The sequence below is a fragment of the Eschrichtius robustus genome, chromosome 16, assembly GCF_028021215.1.
Source record: "Eschrichtius robustus isolate mEscRob2 chromosome 16, mEscRob2.pri, whole genome shotgun sequence".
In the NCBI taxonomy this organism is placed as follows: Eukaryota; Metazoa; Chordata; class Mammalia; order Artiodactyla; family Eschrichtiidae; genus Eschrichtius; species Eschrichtius robustus.
In genome coordinates, this window is record NC_090839.1 from 46,122,018 (window position 1) to 46,144,678 (window position 22,661).

A 22,661-nucleotide genomic window follows, 5' to 3' on the forward strand; every position below is an offset into this window, starting at 1 on the left:
GAAGCAGAGCAAGCTGGGCACTGGGCATGTGCACACCTCGGGTTGAGCCCATCAAGTCAGACAGCGCGGGGGCCTGTCCCTGCAGTGTCCGTGGTGGGAGACCATGTGGAACAGGAGACCAGTTCATTGCCGTTGACAATTCTTTTCCTGAGAAAGGCCCCCAGGTTCACATTCCTGTCCTCACGGGGGGAAGGGTAAACGCTGCCGGCACACCTAGTGTCCAGATAAGAGCTGGGGACGCGCAGACCCAAGCCCTCCCCATCCTCTGGTCCAAGGACCCTCTGTTCTTTGGGCAAGAGCCTTGCAGTCTCTGTTTTGTCCCTGGCCTACTTTGAAGTTGCAACAATTAAACTCTGTGTCAGCCCAAGAACAAAAGTGACCGTAGAACTAATGCTTTTCAAGTCTTTGGTGGCACAAGGCTGACAGTGAAAAGTGGGAGGAGGCAACAGAGGCCAGGGCTCAGGTCTCTGCTGCCAAATCTCCCTAAGGCCGCTAGCTGGCCTGACCCCAGCAGAAACCTGCAAATGTTGTGTCGGCACATGGATAGCAGAACCGTCAACCTCCCCCGCTGTAACGGACGTACATGCAGCTGACCCAGCACATCGCCTGGTCCTACCGAGCCAGCAGGCATTCTGTCCTCCAAGATGAAGGCTAGCGGACTGAGGGCCCAGCTACACCGTGAGGGCTTTGAACTAGAAGGTGGCAGCATTGGGACAAGAACTCCATCTTCTGTGCTGGCCTGTGGCTGTACCCCTGCCCTCGAGGTGCCAGCAGCCTACGGCTCAGACATGCTGGTGTCCGGGAGGTGGTCACACAGCCCACCCTGCACCTGGCCTCACTCCCCTGGCTGGGGGGCTCCGTGACTCAGCCAGGACTCGTCTCCTCGTGCTCAGACACGCTCATGCCCAAGAAGGGAGGCTGTTAGCTGGGACTGGTACCCAGGTAGCCAGGATCTGCCCGCAGAGACCGTAAAACGCTGTGGGGAGAGGGCCTGCCCCCTGCCAAGCCTGGCCCCGAGTTCCCCTGCGAGTGCCCTGTTGTCCTGGGCCCCTCTGTCCTCTGTTCCCCGTGGCTTCCTGGGCTCCCATCCTTCCACGGCCCAGGCTGGGCCCACAGATGCAGCCAGGAGTCAGGAGGCTGCCCGTCACGGGGGGCAGCCCCACTGAGGGTGGGGACATGGTGCGTGAGTGCCCATGTGGAGTCTCCGCCGGTGGGCAGGGGGCCCAGGGTGGGCCATGGGTGGGCAGAGCAGGTGGGCATAAAATGCTCAGGGCACAGTGGGCGCACAAGGGCACTGTCCGGTCCCTGCCGGCATGGTCACCAGCCTGTAGAGGGGCCATCCAGGCCCTGCAATTTGCCTCTCCTTCCAGAGGATCCACACCAGTCAGTCTGCAGGAGAGGGTGGTTCCCCCGGGGGGAGCTGAAGAGCCTCTGGCTGGCCCTAGGTGACATCCACGGCAGTGCGTTGACCTGGCCCTGCACGTCCAGCAGGAGCCTGGTGACTGGTGCAGAGACGGGCTTCTGTGCCAGGTATGTTCAAGTGCACTTGACGGGCCGTTGACTACGGGAGGAGGGAAATGTGCTGCTCAGCTTGGTTTTGGGACAACACTTGCAGGGTGGCCCTGGCAGGCCAGTGCAGCGGCCTGCCTCCGTCCAGGACCTGCCAATGAATCGGGGAGCCCTCCACGGTGGACGTCAGGAGAGCTGGCAGGAGTGCCCTTCACCAAGGAAAGCAGCCTGCGGGCAAGGGACCCCTGGACCGCAGAAGGCCCGTCTCACCCCCTGGGCCTCTGCTCTGGCTGCAGCCCCGCTTCTGCTTACTCTCCTCTCCCCTGGCTGAGTCCGTTGGTCTCGGGAGAGGACCCAAATCTTTATCGCATGTGCCTTGGAAACAGATCGGCCTTGTTATTTCATTCCCGGGGTCGGAGGGGAACCGCTACTTTGCTGGCCTGGGACCATCCTAGAGCTCCCACGTAGCCACCCCCCCCCCATGCCCTGCACAGGGTGGGCACTGGTGGCCACTCCGCACACTTCCAGTGCCCGCGTCTTGACCCTTTGTCCCTGACTCCTCTGGAGACCCTAGAAATGCACCTCCTGTGTCTGCATGTACCTACCACATAGAAAAGGGAACACCACCCGCTAGGCGCTCGCGGGTTATGAGTCTGTGCCCCTCCCCGTGGGCTCTCAGTCCAGCAGGGCCTGGGAGCCAGGCGGTCCCCACGCTGGCCTGGGTCAAGGCGAGCAGACCTGGGGTGTGGTCAGCGGTGCGGCGCCCAGTGGACACGGCAGAGCTGGGACAGGGCTTACATCTCTGAGACCAGGACCAGCCTGCACCCTCCCCACAGCCCACCTGGCCCTTTCCCAGGTTGGAGGCCCTGAGCTCCCTGCTGCTGCTACCCAGGTGATCCCCGGAGCACCCAGCCCTGGTCCTGGCAGCTCTGGCCTCATTTCCCACTGGCCTGTGGCGTCTCCACAACCCGGTCCAGGATTGGGCTAAATGTATTCCTCGTTCTCGCAGAGGATGGCCGTGACTGGTCACCAGCTGGAAAGGCCTTGGGTCCCCACAAGGATAGGGGCAGGGCAGAGGGCGGGACCCCCAGACCAGTCCGGAGCTTGGGCAGCCTCCGAGGCCACGTGGCCAGTCTTGTTGGGCGGCATTTCCTTGATCTCTGTGGCCTTCCAGGGCCCCTTTGCTCCTGCGTCCCAGACTGAGGCAGACAGTGTTGGGTCCAGGGTGCAGGGGGGCTTCAGCAGAATGGAGTAGAGGCTATGGGTCTGACCTCCCACCGGGGAAATGAGCACGTGTGTGTGTGTGTGTGTGTGTGTGTGTGTGTGTGTGTGAGAGAGAGAGAGAGAGAGAGAGACTCCAGTAACATCTCAGCAGAAAGGACATGAAACCCAGCAAGGGAAAGTGAGGCCAGCCTGGCATCTTATTTCATGTGAAGAAAGAGAAAATGAAAAGAAGAGACTTGGAGAGACAGGTTGAAAAGAGGTGAAATTAGATTAAATTTTGATATAACTTAACACACACTTAGAAATAGGCCTGTTCGGGGTATCTCTGTCCACGTGGGAGGAACACCTGTACCAGCCGCACGGCAATCACCACCCCCCCCCCAGCATGTCTGGCTAGCCCCGCACTGTCCCCTGCCCGCCTGCTGCAGACACCAGATTCCTGCAGTTCCCACCCAACTGTCTGGAAGGAAGGACCATCCCAAGAGGTTGGTCCCAAAAGGCTGTCTTTCCTAAGGCGCCTACACGTGCCTCGCGAGCAGGGGGGGATGTGCAGCTGTGGTCCGACCCGGGCACCAGGGCTGGGCAGTGGGTCTGTTGCTCCTGCAGGGGGCATCCCACCAGGGTATCTGGGGGGCACTTTTGGATGCAGCCCTCCTGGCCTGAGGGGAAGAGTAGTTTTTCATCAGGATAAGTGTATTAGGTCCAAGTGATGTTAAGCCTGTTTCAGATCCAAATCCTGGGCCCTTACCTGGCGGAGGCTCCTGGGGTTGGGGGCAGAGCAGGAGTTGTGTCGGAGGAGAGCGGGGCACACATGGGTGGGCTGGGAAGAGAGACTAGGGGGGCTGACAGGGGGGAAGAGACAATCAGAGGAGAGGCAAGGGCTCTGCAAGGTGAATGCCACTTGTCCCCTGTCACCCCAGGTGGCATGGTGTCTCCAACCATGAGACCTTAGTTTGGAGGAACCAGAGACAAAAGAAGTGGCCTTTGAGTCTTGAGGCCTCATTCTGTCTGGGGCAGGAATGTTGAATCCCCGCCACCCACCAGGCCCTGAGGTGAAGCCCTGAACGTTGGAAAAACAGTTGGTCTCCCAAATTGTACCCAACACCACGTTTAAAACAGCCTATTTATTTTAAAAAAATCTAACTGTGGTAAATACATATAACACTCCCATCCAAACCATTTAAGTGTGTAGTTCAGTAGTGTTGAGTATATTCACAATGTTGTGCAACTGATCTCCACAAGCTTTTCATCCTGTGAAATTAAAACTCTATCCATTAAAGAATGCCCCCTCAGACACACCTATTTTTAATGATTACTTTCTTTGAGGGAGTTTTATCTCCTGTTATCATCTCTATTTGTGTACTTCCTTCTCCACATTCCCCCATCTCTCCTCCATCTCTCTCCATACACACACCTGCATATGCACACCAGCACACACCTGCACACACGTGCACCCACAGACACATGTGAACACTGCAGCTTCCTTTGAAGGCCTTATTGTCCTCACCCCTCTAGATCTGTGACCACTGTTGACATTTACATAAAAAGAAACACAAATTCTCCCAATTCACAGAGCCCCCAAGGGGAAGACTGCTGCTTCTGCCAGGGGGTCTCCCAGCTGCGTCCCCCTCATCTCCCACTGGTGACCCATCCACTCGGGACCCAGGGAGAAAGGGGCCTCAGGCCAAAGGAGGCTTCCAGAAGGAACCTGTGAGTACCCACTACGTTCAGCCCTCTGTGGGGCGGGGGGGGGGGGGGGGGGGGGGGAGGCGGTGTGTGGATTACCAGATCAAAAGGAGATTCCTTCCCAGGGGTGTGGTGGGAAATGGAATCAGACCTCACCCCACCCTCTGTGCTCAGTGACAAATGTTCCTTATTCCTGGGGGCGGGCCATCATGCCGGACAAAGGCAAGTGGCCTCCCGTGAGGCCAGGAAGGAGGACTTGGTCCCGCCCATCTTTCGTTACCACCTAACCTGAATCTAGAAAGCAGAACAGCAAGCAAGGTGACAGGTATGAGGAAAGCGTGCTGGTGACGGCTCACAGGCCATTGCTGTTTCACAGACAAAGGAAGGGATGGTGGTAGGAGCTCCAGAGCCCCTAGGCATCCACACACTTCTTCTTCATCACGGTGAAATCGCCGTGCCACGGGAGTGCGCCCACCAGAAAGGTGCACATTCGTCTCTGAAAAAGACCACCACCACAGCAAAAGTCAGCAGTGTGCCAAGAGGAAGAGAAAAAAATGGCTCTGTTGCCAGGTGTCAGCTTGGGATGCTAAGTGTCAGCTTAGGAATGTGTTGGAAGACGTGTCATCACCCATCAAGGACTGTCCCCAGGAATCTGCTGGCTGGAGGCTGCAGACCTTTGTAGCCACCAGCAGGTACCTGGAGGGGTATCTGTCCCCGTCCCACCCACGGATAGACAGCAAATATTAATAATCATCATATTTTGGTGGGAGATCAGATGTAACCTTGATTTTATTTATTATTATCTATTATTTGAATCTATTATTTGAATTTATTATAGTTATGGGTCAAAGAAGAAAAACTTATTCAATACACTTGGTAGATACTGAAAGAATAACTGATAGAAGAAAACATTCTTAATTTAAAAACTCTTGGTAAAGAGGGAGTTGGAGGAGCTTCAGAAATCAACACTCGATACAATATTTAGTAATGAGGTATAAATACTGAAAAGAATCCCATTAAATCCCCCAGGAATAAGAGAGAGAATGCCCAGCATTACTCCTCTTCAGCATTATACCAAACACTTGGAAAGAAAGGAACAAAGTTTTCATTATCGATAAATGCGTGTTTTAAAACGTGTGCTTTAAAACTGAGATGGGCCATGGAAACCTTACAGAGAATAAAAGAGCTTCCTGAAGACAAGTTTCCTTAATTCTCTTTAGTATTTTCTACAAACAGGTAAAAAGCGACAACTTTCCCTCATCCACAATGCTCCCAGTAGAAAATATAAACTTCAACCGACCATACTTGTACTACCAGCAAAAGATAAACAAAACTAACATAAAAGATAAGACGGCATCAGACACGCCCCCTGCTTGAATGTTTGTCCTTGAAGGGCCTCTATTCTGCTGGAAATGATGGAGTTTGTTCATGGCGAGCTCACAGAGGCAGTTTTAGGCTCCTGTCAACGGGCCCTTGTGGTTCCCGTGCAGTGGCTGCATGGAGCAGCGGTTCTGAGTATGGTCCCAAGGCCAGAGCAGCAGCCCCGGACCCCCAGCCTGGGGAGCTCGTGAGGAATGCCAGTTCTTGGGTTCCTCTCCAGACCTACTGAATCAGACTCTGCAGGGGGAAACCCCGCCATCCAGGTGTGTCAAGGCCGCCAGGTGATTCTGACATGGCTCACGTGGAGGACCACTGGGTGTGAAGGAAGGGGCCCACCTTCAGGGAGCCCGGGGCTTTCACCAACCTCAGAGGAAGCCCTTGGATGAGCCCCGGGCACTCCCACCCTGAGTCAGAAATACAGGCTCGAGGCCAAAAGCCCCCAGGCCAGGTCAGCCCTCTACTGAGAGCCTGGGGCTCTTCCCTGACATTTGTGGAAACCATGGTTGAGCCTGGGAGGGTGGGGACACCACTTGGCCTGGTCACTGCTTAATCTCCAGCACCCAGAATAGCGCCAAGCGCCGAGTAAGCTTTGATGGGCGGCTGAGTGAATGGACTCCCTTTTGTGCCTTCACAAGGATGAACGACTGTGGGGCTGGCAACAGCTGGCTGGTGCATCAGGGTCCGAGAGGGCATACTCCCAGTGAATGTGTGTTAGCAAGTTTTCCTGCACCAGGAGCCTGGAGGGATGGAGTCCTTGCAGTAAGAATGACCTTGACAGCATCCTGTCCCTAGGACAAGGGGTCCTCCACATCCTGCTGCCCTGCACCCTCTGCTCTGAAGGCCACAGGGCTGGCCACTTCTGGGGCGAAACACTGGGACTGATGCCGACCTCAAGGAGAGGGTCTGTGTACCCCAAGTTCTGCCTGGGGCTCAGAGCAGCCAAGACCATCGCAGATAGTTGGTTTGTCACCTACCTTTTCCAGTCTGAAGTTTTCCTTAACCATGCAGTTTTCATTACCGTTTGGAAGCTTTCTGCAGTTGGTGCGGGCAATTTCAGCATCAATAAAGTATTCCAGACGATCTGTGACCTATTGATTAGCAATCATGCAATTTTGTTCAAAAAAGCTTTTTCTACTTTTTAAAAGGTTCAGCTAACCCTTAACAAATTGCTCTCACCCTCATTCTCTCTCCCTGTCTCCTCCTCCCCTCTCCCCCTCTCCAAACTTATCTTCAGGGGATGGCCTATAATGCCCCACACGCTGATACCACCACCTGGAGCTGGATGCCCGGGGGAAGGCTCCATCCAGCCTGGGGCTTTCTTGAAGGCAAGACCTTCTAATTCCAGGTCCTGGGCTCTCCTGGGCCCGGGATATTACCAGTTCACGTGTGCCCCATGGGAACAGGCCCCTTGACCACATAGGACCCCCTCCCTGTCCCTTCCCACACATAACCCCCTCAGATTCTGTCATCTGAAATCCCCCATCCTTTGGGACTTCCCCACCCAAGGCCCCTCCCACCACCCCAGGGGCCCATGTGGCCAGGGTTTGTCTTCCTGTTCTCTAAGTGTTTAGGAAGCAGAACAGCAGTGATTGACAGATTTGCTAACATTTGCTAACAATTTGCTAACAATTTGCTAACAATTGAGTGAGGTAAAGGCTGCTCATATGTCCGTTTAAAATCTGCTCCCATCTGGTTTTAAAAGATTACAGCAGGATTTAGAGATGGCCAAGCCCGCCACCCAGAAAATCCTTCTCCCATCAGCTCTTGGAATCATAGAAGGAATAAGGGCCGTCCTTCCGCAGCGGTGTTCCAGGCTTCGCAGGTGGGGTCCCTGGCCCGGCAGCAACAACATCACCAGGGAACCTGATGGAAATGCAGGTCCTCGACCTACTGAATCAGAAACTCCAGGGGTGGGCCCCGCAGTCTGTGCTTGAACAAGCCTCCAGGTGATTCTGATGACCAGTGAGGTCAAAAAGAAGATGACAGCAGGAGATGAAAGGTGTGTCTGCAGCTTGGGTCCAGGTTCACCTGTACTCACGCTTTTCTGCCAGGCCTTCCCTCACTGCCAACTCCAGCCTTTAACGAGGTCATATGACATCTTAGTTTCTTTCCAAAGAACTAACAAGGGTGACTGGACTGTAGTGGGAGAAGCTGGTTAGCCAGCTGGCGGCCTACCTAGGGCTGAGACGGGGGCGTCGGGCACTAGAACGCACACCCCTAACAGCCGTCCCCACTCCTCCTACCTCCCAGAGGGCCCGGCCTCTCTGCTCATCCGGCCACAGGAAGGAAGAGGATGGCTGTGTGCTGATTCCAAGGAAACGGGAACCTGAGCACTCACACCCCTTTCTGGAGGTGAGTTAACCAGAGTGACAGATTCAAAGTCCGTATCTGATCATATGGATCCCAAGAACTCCCTGACCTAATGTTTCTCTGGCTTTTCATCCTCCTAAGGTGGCCTGAAAGTCTTGCCCACAGCCTACGAGGCCTGGCCTGGCCTGGTCACTGCCCACCCGTCTGGCCGCTCACACTGGCTGCCTAGGGTTGCTGAAATGGGCCACGCTCCTTCTTCCCCTCCCCCGCACCCCTAAACCCTCCCCACTTCCCTCCTGCAGCAGATGCCATGGGTGGGGCCCCAGGCACCCACCCACGCTGTCACTTCCCGGGGCTCCCTGTTGCCAGCAGGAGCCAAGGGCTCCTGGAGCAGCTCTTAGCCAATGACAGGTGAGAGTTTGTGGATGAGGAACCCAGCTCCTCTCCTGCAGGTGGCCCAGCTCGGCGGTGCTGCCCCCTCTCCCCAAGGCCCCAGGGACCCTGAGCCCAGATGCCCTTGGTGGTCACCTGCTCAGTGGCTCCCCCACTGGCCACTTCCCTGCCCCCTCTCAATCCTCTCCAGGCTGCCTGGTGCTTCCTGGATGGCCTCTCAAATAAACCACTTCACTGGAACACTAGCACTAGGGTCTGCTTCTGGGGACCCCCCAGAAAACACTGCCCACCAGCCTCCTTCCCCTGCAGCCCATCTGCCCTCGGGCTGCACCTTCATCTCTCCCTGGGGAGGTGGTGCTCAACCATGACTGTGTAGGGGACCCAGGTCCCACCAGCTGTCTAAGGAAGCCCCCTGACGCCTGGCCCCGAGCACCACGCCACAGACAGCATCCCAGCTCTCAGGCCTGGCTTGGCGGTTTGTCTTCTAATTGGTCCCCTGGCTCCCTAAAGGCTGTGATCGCTTGTGTCCATCTCAGCCCCATCTAGAGCGGCTGGCACAGAAGGGCTGCATGCCCATGATGCATGGGTACCAAAGGGGAGAACTGTGAAGGGGGTGTGGAAGTTACAGGACCCGGGAGCCTTAACTTCAAAGGGTGGCAGGGTTGCCCCTGTTGGAGTGTGCGGCCATCAGCCTCGTGTGCTGGGAACACCGTGTTGATGGCTCACTTGTGCCGGGACGTGGAGTCACGTGTAGACTGGCCCCGCTCCTGCCAACGGAGGCAGTGTGGAGTCCAACACCTGGGGTAAGTCTTTCTCAATGGCCTGCCTGCCGACTCTCTTTACAACTCATCCCTGCTCTCCTTGTTGTATTCCTGCATGGCGAACCGCAGACACTGTTTCACGTTGCCACTTGAGGTGCTGATGGCCCTTAATTCCCTCAACACCTTGCCTGTGTTCTTGTATAGGAATGTGCTATCCACCAGGACCACCAGGATGGTTAGCAGAAGCAGGCAGGACCCCCAGAGTCTGGTCATGGTCCCTCCTTCCGGGGGCACAAGTGAAGGTCCTCGTCCTCCCAGGGCTGGAGCTGTGGGTAGGGTGGGGTGGCCACGGGTGCCACTACAGGTCCAGAGATCTTACCCTGAGAACATCAGCCCAGCTGGATGAAGACAGAACTGTCAGGGTCACCTGGTGGGGCTCCCCCTGTCTTCCAAGGAACCCTGCCCACAAGAAGCCAGTTCAGGAGTGCCCCCCCCCACCAGCCTCTCTCCTCCTGGGTGGCTCTGTGGCTCCAGGGAGAGCACTTAGAGCTGGCGGGCCCGCACCTCCCCTGCGAGCCTTTCCGCCCACTCCTGTTTCTGTGTCTCAGGCCTGTAAGATGCGGCTGTGAAGGGTGTCGCTGCCCTGAGGTCTCCTGCCCTGGCCTTGTTTCCAGTCTGCTCCCCCTCCTGTGGAGTTGGGTGCCCCAGCCCGGGGTTCTCCTGCAAACCCAGCACTTTCAGCTGCATCTATGCCCTGGTCTGGGGCCTCCTCGCTCCTGAGCCCTGGTGTGTGGTCACCTTCTGAGTCCATGCCCTGCAGGGAGGTCCCACTTTGTGATGTAATCCCACACCGGTGACCCTGTCTCGGTGAGGGCACCTCTCCCCTGCCGGCCACTGGCCCGTGGTCCTGGCAGCTCACACAGCAGGCAAGCCCCTCCTGCTTCTGCCCTCTGGGCGGAGGGCCCACCCATGCCGTGACCCTGGCTTCCTAAGTGCCTGGCCTCTGACTCCCTCCTCTGGAGCCCCAGCACCGCCCTCTGCTGTCCCGTCCTCCGGGGAGCAGTGACCACAGCCCACCCTGCGGCTCAGGCGTGCACCTTAGTGGGAGGGGGCGTGGGCACCCCTGGGCTCTTGGACGTTCCTGGAGGGACAGAGAGGTGGGCATTGGTCGCAGGATGTGAAGGTTGATGGGCTCCTGACACTGGGCCATGTATGGGAAACCACAGCCCTGCTGCATACATCCAGCTGCTGGAACCACTGCTGGGTGGGAACCCTTCCTCCACATTGTACTTAAACTATTGGAGGTTTGGTTGTTTCTCATTTTCAGCTGCTACAAACAGTGCTGTAGTGGACAACACTTTTCCAATACCTTTGAAAAATTATTCAAGTATTTCTGTATAATAAAAGACAGAGAGGGCTTCCCTGGGGGCGCAGTGGTTGAGTCTGCCTGCCAATGCAGGGAACACGGGTTCGAGCCCTGGTCTGGGAAAATCCCACGTGCCGTGGAGCAGCTGGGCCCGTGAGCCACAACTACTGAGCCTGCGTGTCTGGAACCTGTGCTCCGCAACAAGAGAGGCTGCGATAGTGAGAGGCCCGCGCACCGCGATGAAGAGTGGTCCCCGCTTGCCACAACTAGAGAAAGGCCTCGCACAGAAACGAAGACCCAACACAGCCATAAATAAAAAATAAATAAACAAATACTTAAAAAAAAAAGTAAAAGTCTATTAATTTAAAAAGAAAACAAAAACTTCCTTGTAAAAAAAAAAAAAAAAAAAGACAGAGAGAGAATTGATGCAAAAGCTTTATACGAATTTAAATTTAGTATAAACGGCTGATTGCCAGTCACTTACTAGTACAGTTGACTCTTGAACAACGCAGGGGTGAGGGGCGCCAAGCCCCAGTACAGTCGAAAATCCACGTGTAACATTGGACTCCCCCGAAACTTAAATGCTAATAGCCTACATTTGACCAGAAGCCTTACCAATATCCTAAACAGGTGATTGACACATATTTTTCATATTCGATGTATCATATACTGTATTCTTGCAGTAAAGTAAGCCAGAGAAAAGAAAATGTTATTAAGAAAATCATGAAAAAGGGGAAATTCATTTACAGTCCATATATGTATTTATTGAAAACAATCCATTTATAAGTGGACCCGCCCAGTTCAAGTCCGTGTTGTTCTGAGGTCAACTCTAATGTATTCATGATTTTTGAATTTTGCTGCATATTAATAGCACCAGGGGAGTTTAAGAGGTTCCCACCTTTAGTAAATATACAAATGCATTATGATATGAATAAAAGAAGCCTATTACGTTGACTTAAAAACTAAAGAATTCTCAACAATGTTGGAAAATGCTTATCAAAAAAAGTGATGCACAAGATGCAAAACACTAAATATGATCCAATTCTTCATAAATAAAAATGTGTTATGAAAAAATGTAGGAGACTCTTGACCACACTTTGTCGTGTGTGCCACCGCTTCACCCTCATCCCCGGCAGCCCCTCCCACTGCACCGAGCACCAGGCTGGCACCCCACCTGCCCTGCCGGGCACAGCCTTCTCTCGGGGGCTTGGGGTTCCCCCCTCACCTCCACACAGCTGTTCATCCCGGCTCATCCCCCTGCAAGTCTCACCACAGACACCCCCCAAATCTCCAGGGCCTCTCCCCAGCTCTGGTTTTTATCTCCCTGTTTGTTCCTCTGTGTCACCCATCACAACCTGCAGTTAGTTACTGGTGAGTATCTTTATTGCCTGTCTTTCCCCACGAGAAATAAAACAGACTTTCTAAGGGTAAGGAATTCTTCCTGTCACTCATCACGACGCCCCCAGAGCCTGGAGCCAGGCTGGACACAGAGAGAACGTGTCAATATTTGTGGACTGAGTGAGAAATGCTTTTGCTTTGATGAAAAAACATTCATTTCTGACTTTTCTTTATATTGTTTCACGTTTTCTATATTATATATGCATTACTTCAATAATTAGGAAAAAAAGGAAAATAACCTTAGCAACGGTATGATGGTACGTAAATAAAAACGGGGTTAGAGCGAAGGGCAGTTCCTGTGCTCATGGCAGAAGATCGAAGAGGAACCGGGCCTGAGGCCTGACAATTTCTCACCTCTAGGGATTTAGCCACACATGCCCCTCTGCTCCTGGGATCAGGAGGCCTCAGGCACCATAGCACAAGGTCTGATCCAGGGGAGACCCCGCTCTGGGGGCAGATTAAGCTCCAGAGCCCACAGCGGCCTCTTCCTTGGGCTTCCACGTGCCTCCTGGGATCGGGGCACCTGGTCCCCCTCCCAGTTCTGTCATGGCCGAGAATGTAAAGCAGACAGGCCATCTCCTACGCTCAGTGGTTCCCACGACCCAGGGAAACAGGGGTGAGGGAGGGCCCTTGGGAGGGGAGCCCATGCAGGCTGGCAGGCGCCCGAGGCCCTACTGGGCCCCTCAGGCCGGGGGGTCATGGAGGGCAAACCCCAAGACCCAACCCGGCAGATGCAGAGCCCTCTTCGAGGATCATCAGTGCACGGAGTCCCCCACCCCCATGTCCTCCAAGGCTGGGCTGATGGAGTAACCCCACCAGCTGCCCCTCAGCCCTTTCCCCATGAACTACCAAGTTCAAAGCACCTGCTGGACTTTTGTCTGACTCTAGGGTGCGTTTGAGGTTTTTGTTTGCTCGCCTTTTTTTTTCTTTTATGAACCCTAGTTGCCCAAAGTCAGCTGAAACATCATCTGTCTTGGTTTGTGGCACTCCTGGCATTGGTCCACGCATAGCTGTATGACGCAGTGGATACCCATGAATCCATCACCCAAGCCGAGAGCTGGAATGTTATCAGTCTCTGACATGTAGTCCTCAGCTGCCCTGTGACCCCACTCTGGATGTTGTGCTTCTCATCCCTGCCTTTACTCAGAGCTTCGTCACCAGTGTCCGCAGCCCTGACATGCCCAGTTCTGCCGGGTTTTGTACTTTGGGAAAAGACGAGTATCCATCATGGCACATGCAGCCCTGGGACCTGGGCTGTCCACTCAAGGTTATGGTACCAACTGTTGCATACGGAAGCATCACTGTGGTCCTCAAGCCCTCCCTGGTTAAGACTAGCTCATCTGCACACTTTGCCCTGACTTCCCAGCCTCCCACTGCGGTGGGCCTGGCACATGGCTGGTTTCCACCTGTGCTGTGGAGGTGGAGTTGACAGCGTCAGGACGAGGTGTGAAGATTCCTCCTGCTCTCGGGTGGTCTCTCAAGGTGAGGGGTGCCCTGGTGGCACCTAGCCTGAGAACACGTGGTGTGGGAGCTCCTAGCGTCCGGCAACCTGGTCTGGGAACTATTAAAGGTCCAGCTGTTTGGAGACACCTAGTCGGAGCCCCAGAACAGGTGGAACAGACCTGTCCCCACTCCAGGGTGAGCCCAGCTGTGCTGATCTGAAGGGAAGCCACACAGCCACGCCTCCGGGTCAGCCTCAGACCCATGACTTGATAATGGACTCTTGCTGTGACGCACTGCTGTGGTCAAGAGGGGTTTGTAGTGCAGCATTTCTGTGCCAAGAGCTGATCAGTACACCAAAATTCACCAAACTGAAGCGATATTTCTAGGGTTTGGATATTTTGTAGAAATATGTGGTTACTGTTGTTGATTTTGTAAAAGAACCAAATATTATGCCCCTAACACTCTCATAAGCCTTTGAACTTCACAAGCATGTGCACACACACACACACCCCAACAGCATGTTGATATTACCTAGAAAAGTTTAATTCTGGGCAGCTCTGAACACAATAATCCCCCTATCCTGCACGCCTGTCAGGAAGGAGTAATGCTTACTGCTATGAGTCACTGATATTTTGAGGCTGCTTCTTATGCAGCAAGAGCTAATTGATACAAAATCTTTGCATTGTGTCTTCCTTTAATTTTGGAAAGTGTATCTCCATTCTTTCTTCAAATATTTCTATCTTTTTCCTTTTCTCTTCCATTGGTGTTCCTAGGTTCACAGTTCTACAGATGTTTATACTTCAACTTTTACCCTTAAATCACCCGACTTTTCTCTCTCTTACCTCCTCATCCTTTCCTGCTGCCTCTGCACGCATTCCCCAGTGCTGAGACTTGGATTAAGGAGGAGTCTCAGCATGGGTATCCCAAAGGGCCCTGCTTCTCCAAACCAGGTAATCCCAGAAAACATTCTGGGTTTTGTGGAAATCAAGAATTTCTAAAATATGTGTCCACTTTTCTATTGTGTGCTTGTGTGTATATTTTCACTCCCTACTGATTTGGGACGACTACTGACTAGGCTAAATCTGGAGCGGTTCCTCCAGGACACGGTGACACAGGACAGGCCACTCCTGGTTGTGACTGACCTTAGGGAGTGGGCCATCATCCGCAACCTGCTAACGTGGGTTCGCCAGTGACAACAGTGGTGGGCATAAAATTCACCAGCCCCACCAAGACCCTCACACGGCCCAGGACCCTGAGCCTCAGCTCGGTGAATGGGCCATGGTTTTAACCCCATATTCCCAGAGAGTGGGATCCAGAGGCAAGATGCAAGCCACAAACAAAATATCCTCACTGCGGTTCACACACCTCGAAATATTGGGCTTTCTTAGAAACCATTTCCTAATCTTGGGCACAAGTGCCAACCACCTGGGGACTTTGTGTGTTTCTGACATCAGGTAGCAGAGATGGGGGGAGTGGGTCTCTAGGATGTGAGTGAAATGAAGCCACTGGGGTTTCCAAGGTAGAAAACGACTGACTTATAATGAAACAGAGTAGATGGCAGGCCTTCCCCAGGGGAATGGGGGTTGGGCTGAAGGTGCTCACCTGTGAGCAGAGCCCGCCGGCCCTCAGGGCAGGGCTGTTTTTCCTGGGCCAGCCTGCGGCCCAGAGCAACGACCCTCAGAACTAAGAGCTCTAAGCCAAGGCTGGACAACAGGCTGGCTCTGCTGACCATAAGACTCACCCTGTCAGTGTGTACATGCCCCTATCAGGGCATGAAGATGTTAAGACTCTACACACAGGCTGCACAAGGAGCCAAAACTGACCCAGACCACTGTCTTTGTGACCTTCCCAGTGGAGCTGTCCTCAGTGGTCCTGGGAAATGCTGTCCCATCAGCACTGATGACCACTTCAAGGGAACCAACTGGCCAGGAAAGGATAGACTAACCACCATGGACACGCAGATCAGATCCCCGAACTCAACAGGCGTAGGGAAGACCCCTCAGCCTCTCCCTCTGAAGTCCTCCTCCAGACAGCGTCCCATGGCCTCTCTGTCCCACTTAGGGTCCCAGGCCCCCATCCCTCGGCCCCTCCAGGGCTGCCCCCACCAGGACCCGGGAAGAGAGAGGTGCTCATGGGGGTCTCTGTCACCTCAGGGCCTGTCCCAGGGCTAGTGATCAGTGTTGAGGGCCATGGAGGCCAGGCCGGGTGCCGATGGGGGAACACAGGGGTGAGGGAGCAGGAGGGGAGGGGGTGACTGGAGCTGCCATCTTCTGAGCTGACCCCAGAGGCCCTGAGAAGATTTCTCATCAGTCAGGCAGCTCCAGGGCAGATGCCCTGATGGGGATCCACAGAGGACAGAGCCTTCTGTCATCTTTGTCACCCACCTCCCACCCCTGTGCCTGGGCATCAACCCAACACCACCACTGGAGAAGGGCCACCCACTGTGAATCTGGCCTCAGAGATGGACGCAGAAGGGACACAGGTGGCTGTCGCCTGGCAAAACTGTCTGGATTTCTTTTGAGTGGTATGGATGGGAGGTGGAGAGATTGGAGGATGATGAACAAAGGAATGGAAGAATAGATGCATGGATGGATGGATGGAAGGATGGATGGATGGATGGATGGGTGGATGAAAGGAGGGATAAATGGACGGATGTATGGATGCATGGATGATGGAAAGATGGATGGATGGATGGATGCATGGATGGATGCATGGGTGGACAGATGATGGACAAATGAAGAATATATGAATGAGTGAATGAATGAGTACACACACCAATCATGAGGACCCTGCAAGACCCAGGAAGGGCACCCTCCCATGAGCTGAGGAGTTTGATTGACTCAGCACCCTGCAGCCACAGCCAAGGTGAGAACAACAATGGTAAATTCTCCATCGCTTGTCACTGGCAGCAACATCCATGGAAATAAACTAACAGGGAGAATGCAAAACTGACAGGGACCCAGAATGTGCTCTGAGATGCCTTTAATTGCTCTGGTGCCATGCAGACCTAGGACTCCAGACCCTCATTCTTCAGGAGAAAAGGAGCTGCTGTGGGAGCCGGGAACTCCTCCCCCCATTTCTGCTGGCAGGTGCTGTTCAGGAGGGTGAACTGGGTAAACCATGGCCGTGAGTCCACAATGAAAGTGCAGCTCACCTGAAAAAAGTAGTTTTATGTAAGACATAAAGTCAGAACAATGTAACAATGAGAGCACTTAGCAGGAAGGACTTACCAGGAGCTCAAGGTGCATTAAGAACTAAAGAGGAAAGAAAAGCTGAAACAAACAGTGGCCTGGGGCTGGGCTCCAGAGCTCAAGTCTCCAGCATCAAGGCAGGGGCTCCTGAGAGGGTGCCTGGTGGGGCCATCACCTGCCCTTCAGGGTCCCCTCCACCCAGGGCACGTGACGCTGCCTGAAGGGTCTCTGCCCCGTGAGCTCTTGGGGGAGCCAGCAGACTGCCCAGGAGATGGTCCAGCTGGTGCCCACCCAGCCATCAGCTGCAGCTGCAAAGCCACCCCAAGGAGAGGCTGCCCCAAGGCTGGTGTCCGGGGAGACCCCAGCCCCACTGAGGGCATCGCCCTGACTGAGGCCCATCCCCAAGGTATCAGTCCAACAGACCAGATGTCAGTTCATAGGGTGATGACAAGAGGTCTGACTGACCAGGACTCCTCCTTGCCGCCCAGGAGACCAGAGGGAGGGGTGGGGCGACCAGCAAACTAAACTGTCCTCCCGTCCAGAAGAATCGGAGCAAAGGAAGGAGAGGCCCACAGGGAGAACAGCGTCTTCCTGGACCCGAGTTCTCAGGAAGCTGGAGGCTGGGACCCGGGGAGGCTCCATCCAAGAGGGAAGGGCCCATGGGGGTCTGTGGGGCTCTCTGGTGGGCCAGCCGGGCTGTGAGCACAGGGCCCAGCTTGCTGCTGTGCTGGGAGCATCTCTGTACAGGGGGAGCCCTGGGACCTGGCGGGGAGGGGCCAGGACCTGTCATTCTGCCCCACGGTCATCCCTGACAACTTCCAAGCCTCCTCTCATAGACCCTTCTTGACATTATTTTTCATTCTCTGAAGATTTGTGATGCTTTTGGTTGATTTTATCCTCAAACCTTTTTCTGTTCCGGGCCTTCTTGCAAGGGGCAGTTGTCAATGTCTTCGTCGTGTTTTTTACAAATTGTGCGGCCCAGCTCCAGGTCCATTAAATATATCCACCTATACTTCTGTCAAGGAGAGATTGTAGAAACTTCTGTGAAATACTTACTTTGCAGTAATGAGAGAAACACAGAGAACAAAGTAGAAAATGGGCAAATGGGTATGAATGTGCACATGTGTATAAATTGGGACAAACCTAGGTGCATTTTTCTTATTTTTAATTTATGTATTATTTTACTTTTCCATTTTAATTCTCTACTCTTCCTACAAAAAGATGTCCCTGAGCGCAGCTCCAGCCTGGACTCTTCCCTGCCGCCCTCCTGATGGCTGCTACCCAGAAGCCGCGTCACGAGTACATGGCGGTGGGGAGGGGGGTGGTCACGGGAGGTAGGGCCCCGGCGCTGAGAGCACACGCACAGCACACCTGACACGAGACCCAGCTCTCAATCGCATCAGCCAGACACACGGAGGGCATCGCACGGCTCCTTCTAGGGAGGCGGACGGGGCGCTTCTCCATTGAGCCGCCCTCAGAGCTGCCCTGTCCCTCGGGGGCAGCATCCAGACCAGGACAGGGGGCTGGGGGCTGGGTGCTCTGTCTCTCCTGGGGCAGCTGCGGCACCAAAGGGTTTACCTTGTAAACCTTCATCAGGTGGATGTTTGTGAACCGGGTGCTGCTCTGTGTGTTCATCAGCTTCTCTAAGAAGTTAACACAAGACAGGATTTCATCCCCTACAGAGAGGTCGTGGAAACTCGGAAGAACTCCAACACGGAGAGGAATGTAACCAGAAACTTCCATAGGGAGGGGCACGGCCCTGACCTGGAATTGTCTAGAAAGCTGGCTTCCTTAGGGGCTCTGGAATGCCTGCAGCTGATGCCGCCAGCCACACACACACACACACACACACACACACACAGACACACAGACACACATGCCCAGCCCCTTGCACTGCCACCGGACTCTGGGCGAGGACAGGCTTAGGGCAGGGCAGGGGTGGCAGCTGAGTCCGCAGTGATGTTCGAGGGGCCCTCAGCCTCCACAGGTCCAGGGCTGCGACGCAGCCCAGAGGAGGGCCAGCCGGTCAGGAAATGAGGGCCCTTGAGGGAAGCCAGGGCCATCTGTGCAGGGAGGGGGCCAGCCTCCAGTCCCATCAGGAGTGTGTGCAGCGGGTGACCTTCACATCAGAGCCTCGCTGTCCTGGGCTGGCTTGGGGCTGGCCATCCGGGGCCAAGAATGGGTCTGGGCTCAGGACTGTTGGACAAAAACTAATCCAGACAAAGTATCCGGGGCGGGGGAGGTATGAGCATTGGTGGGAAAGCGCTGCACAGCCAGGTGCTAAGGACACCCACACTCCCATCGGGTCCCCCCTCTTCCCCACCCTGATGCTCTGTAACCCACAGCCTTCTTTCCCAGAGCTGCCTCGGGAACACTGACTGTGATGGACTCGGCCCGGCCATCTTCCTGTCTCCCCCGCCCTGCACTCTGCTGTCTGCCCACCTGCTCAGGACAAAGACCTGGGGTCTGTGCCTGACCCCCGCCCCCCTACACGCCACGTCAACCTCCAAGCTGACTCAGAAGCCAGCTCTTCCTCTGCCTCCTGGCGTCCAGGGCCCAGCTCCTGCACCCTGGTCTCAACTTGCCCCCAAGCTGTGGAGCCCACTGCCCCCACGGGGTCCAGAGAGATGCTGGACAAAGCTGAGCGACCGCCTCCCGTGAGTCCCCGCTCCTCCGAGTATAACAACCTGGCCCAGACCTGGCACACGCCCACCCTGCACACCCGTCTCTCTGAACCTCCTTTCCTGAGACACGGGCCCATAGCCCTCAGGCTGGCCCTGCCGGGAACTCGCGGCTCAGCCTGGTCCAGGGCCCTCTCCGGGGCTGCCTGCCCTTCTTGTCCCCAAACCTGCACGTGGCCGGGTCCTTCCAGGAGTGCCCGTCATGAAGAGCGTTTCCCCACCCCCCTGGCCACCCCTCCCCTCAGCCCTGGGGCCCTACACTGACCACTTTTGTCCAGGTCTTCCACTATCTCACCCGAGAACTTGGGGCCTGCGTGCTTCTCACCACCAGCGTAACAGCCCCACGAGATCGCGCCCTGTCTGCCTCCGCTGCCTCCCGCCAGGCCTGACCCACGGCAGCCACGTGGCCAAGGCCGGCTCACTTCACGAGGGGCCTCAGCCCAGCATCCAGGCAGTGATCCTGGCAGCTGAGGCCTGCGATCGGCTCCACTCTGCGCTGCCTGTCCTGCCTGGGCTTTGATGTTGGGGCGCTGCCTCCCCTCCGTCTCCCTCCTCACCTGCCCTCTGCCTCCCTCTCCTTCTCTCCCTGTTCCAAGCGCAAAGCTAACACATCAGAAACTTGGAGCCCTTCTATTCTGGTACCTTGTATTTTTAAACATCCTTGACCAAATGAAACATCCCTTACCTTTTCCTGCAGACCACAGACTGCCCCTTCCCCCGACCGCGGTCCCGGCTTCAGGGAGAAGGTGGAGCCGCAGACAGGGAGACTGCCTCACCCTCCGGTCCCCACCCCCCACTCCCACCCCCACCCCCCACTCCCATCCCCCACTCCCATCCCCACACCCATCCCCCACTCCCACCCCCACACCCATCCCCCATCCCCATCCCCCACTCCCATCCCCCTCACCTTGCGCTGGCTCCGCCCCACCCAAAGCAGCTTGTAAGCGTACTCATCTGGCTCGTGTTCGTTGAAGTGAAACACAGCAAACTCCACACACAAGCGGAAGTTTGGCGTACTCTTACTGATGTCCTCAAACTTCCAGCTGCAGACATGAGGCCCCAGAGCAAGAAGCCCCAGGAGCAGAGACAGCTTCAGGAACATGCTGTTCGGCATCGACCTGGAGGCCAGCAGTACTCGGTGGGCCGCCCTCCTCAGCTCCCCAGCCAGCGCCGCCCTGCCCTGCACAGCCCTGTGCTACTGGCCAGGCCCTCTGCCCGGCTCCTCCTCTCTGTCCCTCCCATCATCACCCGACGGGAGGCGGTGGCGAGGGCGTGTCCCAATTTCCACCCCTCATCACGTAAGCCTTGGGCCCAAGGACATGCAGGCGCCGTTCCCCCTTTTCTCCAGGGCATCCCCAGCCCAGCCTCGGTAGGGCCTGGGTGAGGGTCTCAAGCCCACTGGGCTTTGCGCTCATGGCAGTGCCTCCCTGGGCAGGCAGAGTCATGGGCACTTAGGAATGCTGGTGGGTCCTGAGTCCCGGGAGCCGAGGAGAAAACCAGATCTATCTCTGACCTTGGCTGCAGCCGATGACCTCAGGGCAGAACGGGAAGGTCCAGTGAGGGGCAGCACGGGGGGCTGGGGCACCATCCTCCCAACCCCCGCTGGCACCTGCTGACCTACATGACAGGAAGCCTGGCCGTGCTTGGCAGTGTGCAGGGGACAAGGGGTAAGCCAGCCAAGGCAGGGGCTCTGCTGGAATGGATGTGAGTAGTAGCCATGGGCAGGAGGCTTTCCAGGGCTGGGGAAGGTCAGGCCCTGCCTTACCCCAGCCAATGTGCATTCTCACGCAGATCTGCCATCTGTGGCGCTGTGGCCTCTGCCGTGTGGCCGTGTCAGGCTCTTCTCACGGGAACCGTGTTACTGATGTGCCCTGCCTGGGATGCACACCAGGTCGTGGGAGCAAGCAGGCCGGGAAAGTGGGATGTGCTGCCTGTGGAGGTGAGGAGGGAGACGGACTCCTGTATGTTAATGATGATCCCAGAAAGGATGCGGGGTCTGGGCCATCGCCGTGGGGACAGGTTGTAGGACAGGACTGGGGCTGACCCAGGAAGAGAGGGGAGTATAGACACAGTGGGGACACCCTCGTCACCACCCTCACGGTCACGCCTCAGTGGACGGCTGTCAGCCTGGGGTCTAAGAGACACGGCAGGGTCCCGTCAGGGCAATCCCGATGAGGATGCAGCAAGCTGCTCCGAGGTGTGTGCGGGCCTGATCGTTTCCTCCGCAGAGAAGCTGCGGCCCCCATGCTGGTTCCCCACCCCCGGCAGCGGTGACTGTAACATCTGTAGTCTTCCGAGATCTGCAGGATCTGTCAGGAGGCCCCGTTCTCCTTCCCACCTTCTCCACGTCTAGATACCTCCTGCTGGAGGAGCAGCCTCATGAGACGTTGCGAAGGGTCGGCTGTTGGATTCCTCGATTGTCTCCAACAGGCTCTCTTTTCTTTCCCGTTCCTTCTGCTTCCTTGTGATAGTTTCCTCCCACTGAGGGAGGGACAGATCACCGGCCATAGCCCTGTCCAACCGCGGGCGCCTGCGATGTCCAGATCTCACATTCCTTGGACCCAGACGTCAGCAGCTTCTCGAGTATGTTTCATCATAAAGGTTCTCATCGTTTACTTTAAACATATACCCCAGCCTGAAACGAGAGGGCTTCTCCAGCCCGCATGTTACCTAGGGGTGTGTTGCTGAATTTTCACTTTCCTCCTTAATTTCAACCTAAACTTCACTGTGCCTGGAGAACTCATTCTATATGATGTAGGTTCTTCGAAATCCACTGAAATTTGGATCAGAATGTGCTGAATTTGGATAAGTGTTCTATCAGCTCAAAAAGAATACATGTTCTGCAGCTGCTGGTGAATGTTCTACGTAGTTGTTATTAATTTGTCAAATCAACACTGAGGTGCAGCCCAGGGCGCTTGGTGGTGAGCCGTGGCTCAGCAGAGACCACAGAGAAAGTGAAACAGAGACGTTTACTGCTCACAGGCCCTGGAGGAGGTACCGGCAGTTTCCACGTGGTGTGGGCTGGGGGTGGTCACAGCCGGAAGCAGACAGAGACCAAGAGGCACGTGCCCTCACCCGAGGCCTTGGGCTCCCGGGTAATGCCAGACTGGTCAACTCAAGCCAAGAAAGCAGGTTCTGAAAAGCTCCGCAGGGGTCTTATCTAAGGGCGGGACAGGGGCGGGCCCTGGGGGGCAGGGGAGCCTTTGGGGGAAGTCACACAAAGCCTTTTATTTGCTCTCTCGGGCACCTGCTCATATGAGGGGTTGGTGTCAGTGTAAGGTCCCCACAAGCCACCTGACCATACAAACTGGACGCCCCA

At 55.6% G+C, this 22,661-nt stretch overlaps 2 protein-coding genes across 2 annotated transcripts; both read right to left on the bottom strand.

The window, feature by feature from the left end:
• Positions 1 to 4,831: 4,831 nt before the first annotated feature.
• CST8 (cystatin 8) lies at positions 4,832 to 9,536 on the bottom strand. The gene is given in 3 exon segments (XM_068524757.1): positions 4,832 to 4,915; positions 6,774 to 6,930; positions 9,349 to 9,536. Coding segments are annotated over 3 exon segments (429 nt in total).
• Positions 9,537 to 16,477: 6,941 nt separating this feature from the next.
• Positions 16,478 to 20,456, bottom strand: LOC137750562 (probable cystatin-15). Its single transcript, XM_068524933.1, has 3 exons — positions 20,250 to 20,456; positions 17,566 to 17,676; positions 16,478 to 16,624 (listed from the first exon to the last, which is right to left on the bottom strand). The coding sequence occupies exons 1-3, from the start codon at positions 20,454 to 20,456 to the stop codon at positions 16,478 to 16,480; spliced, it is 465 nt and encodes a 154-aa protein (XP_068381034.1).
• Between the last annotated feature and the right edge of the window lie 2,205 nt (positions 20,457 to 22,661).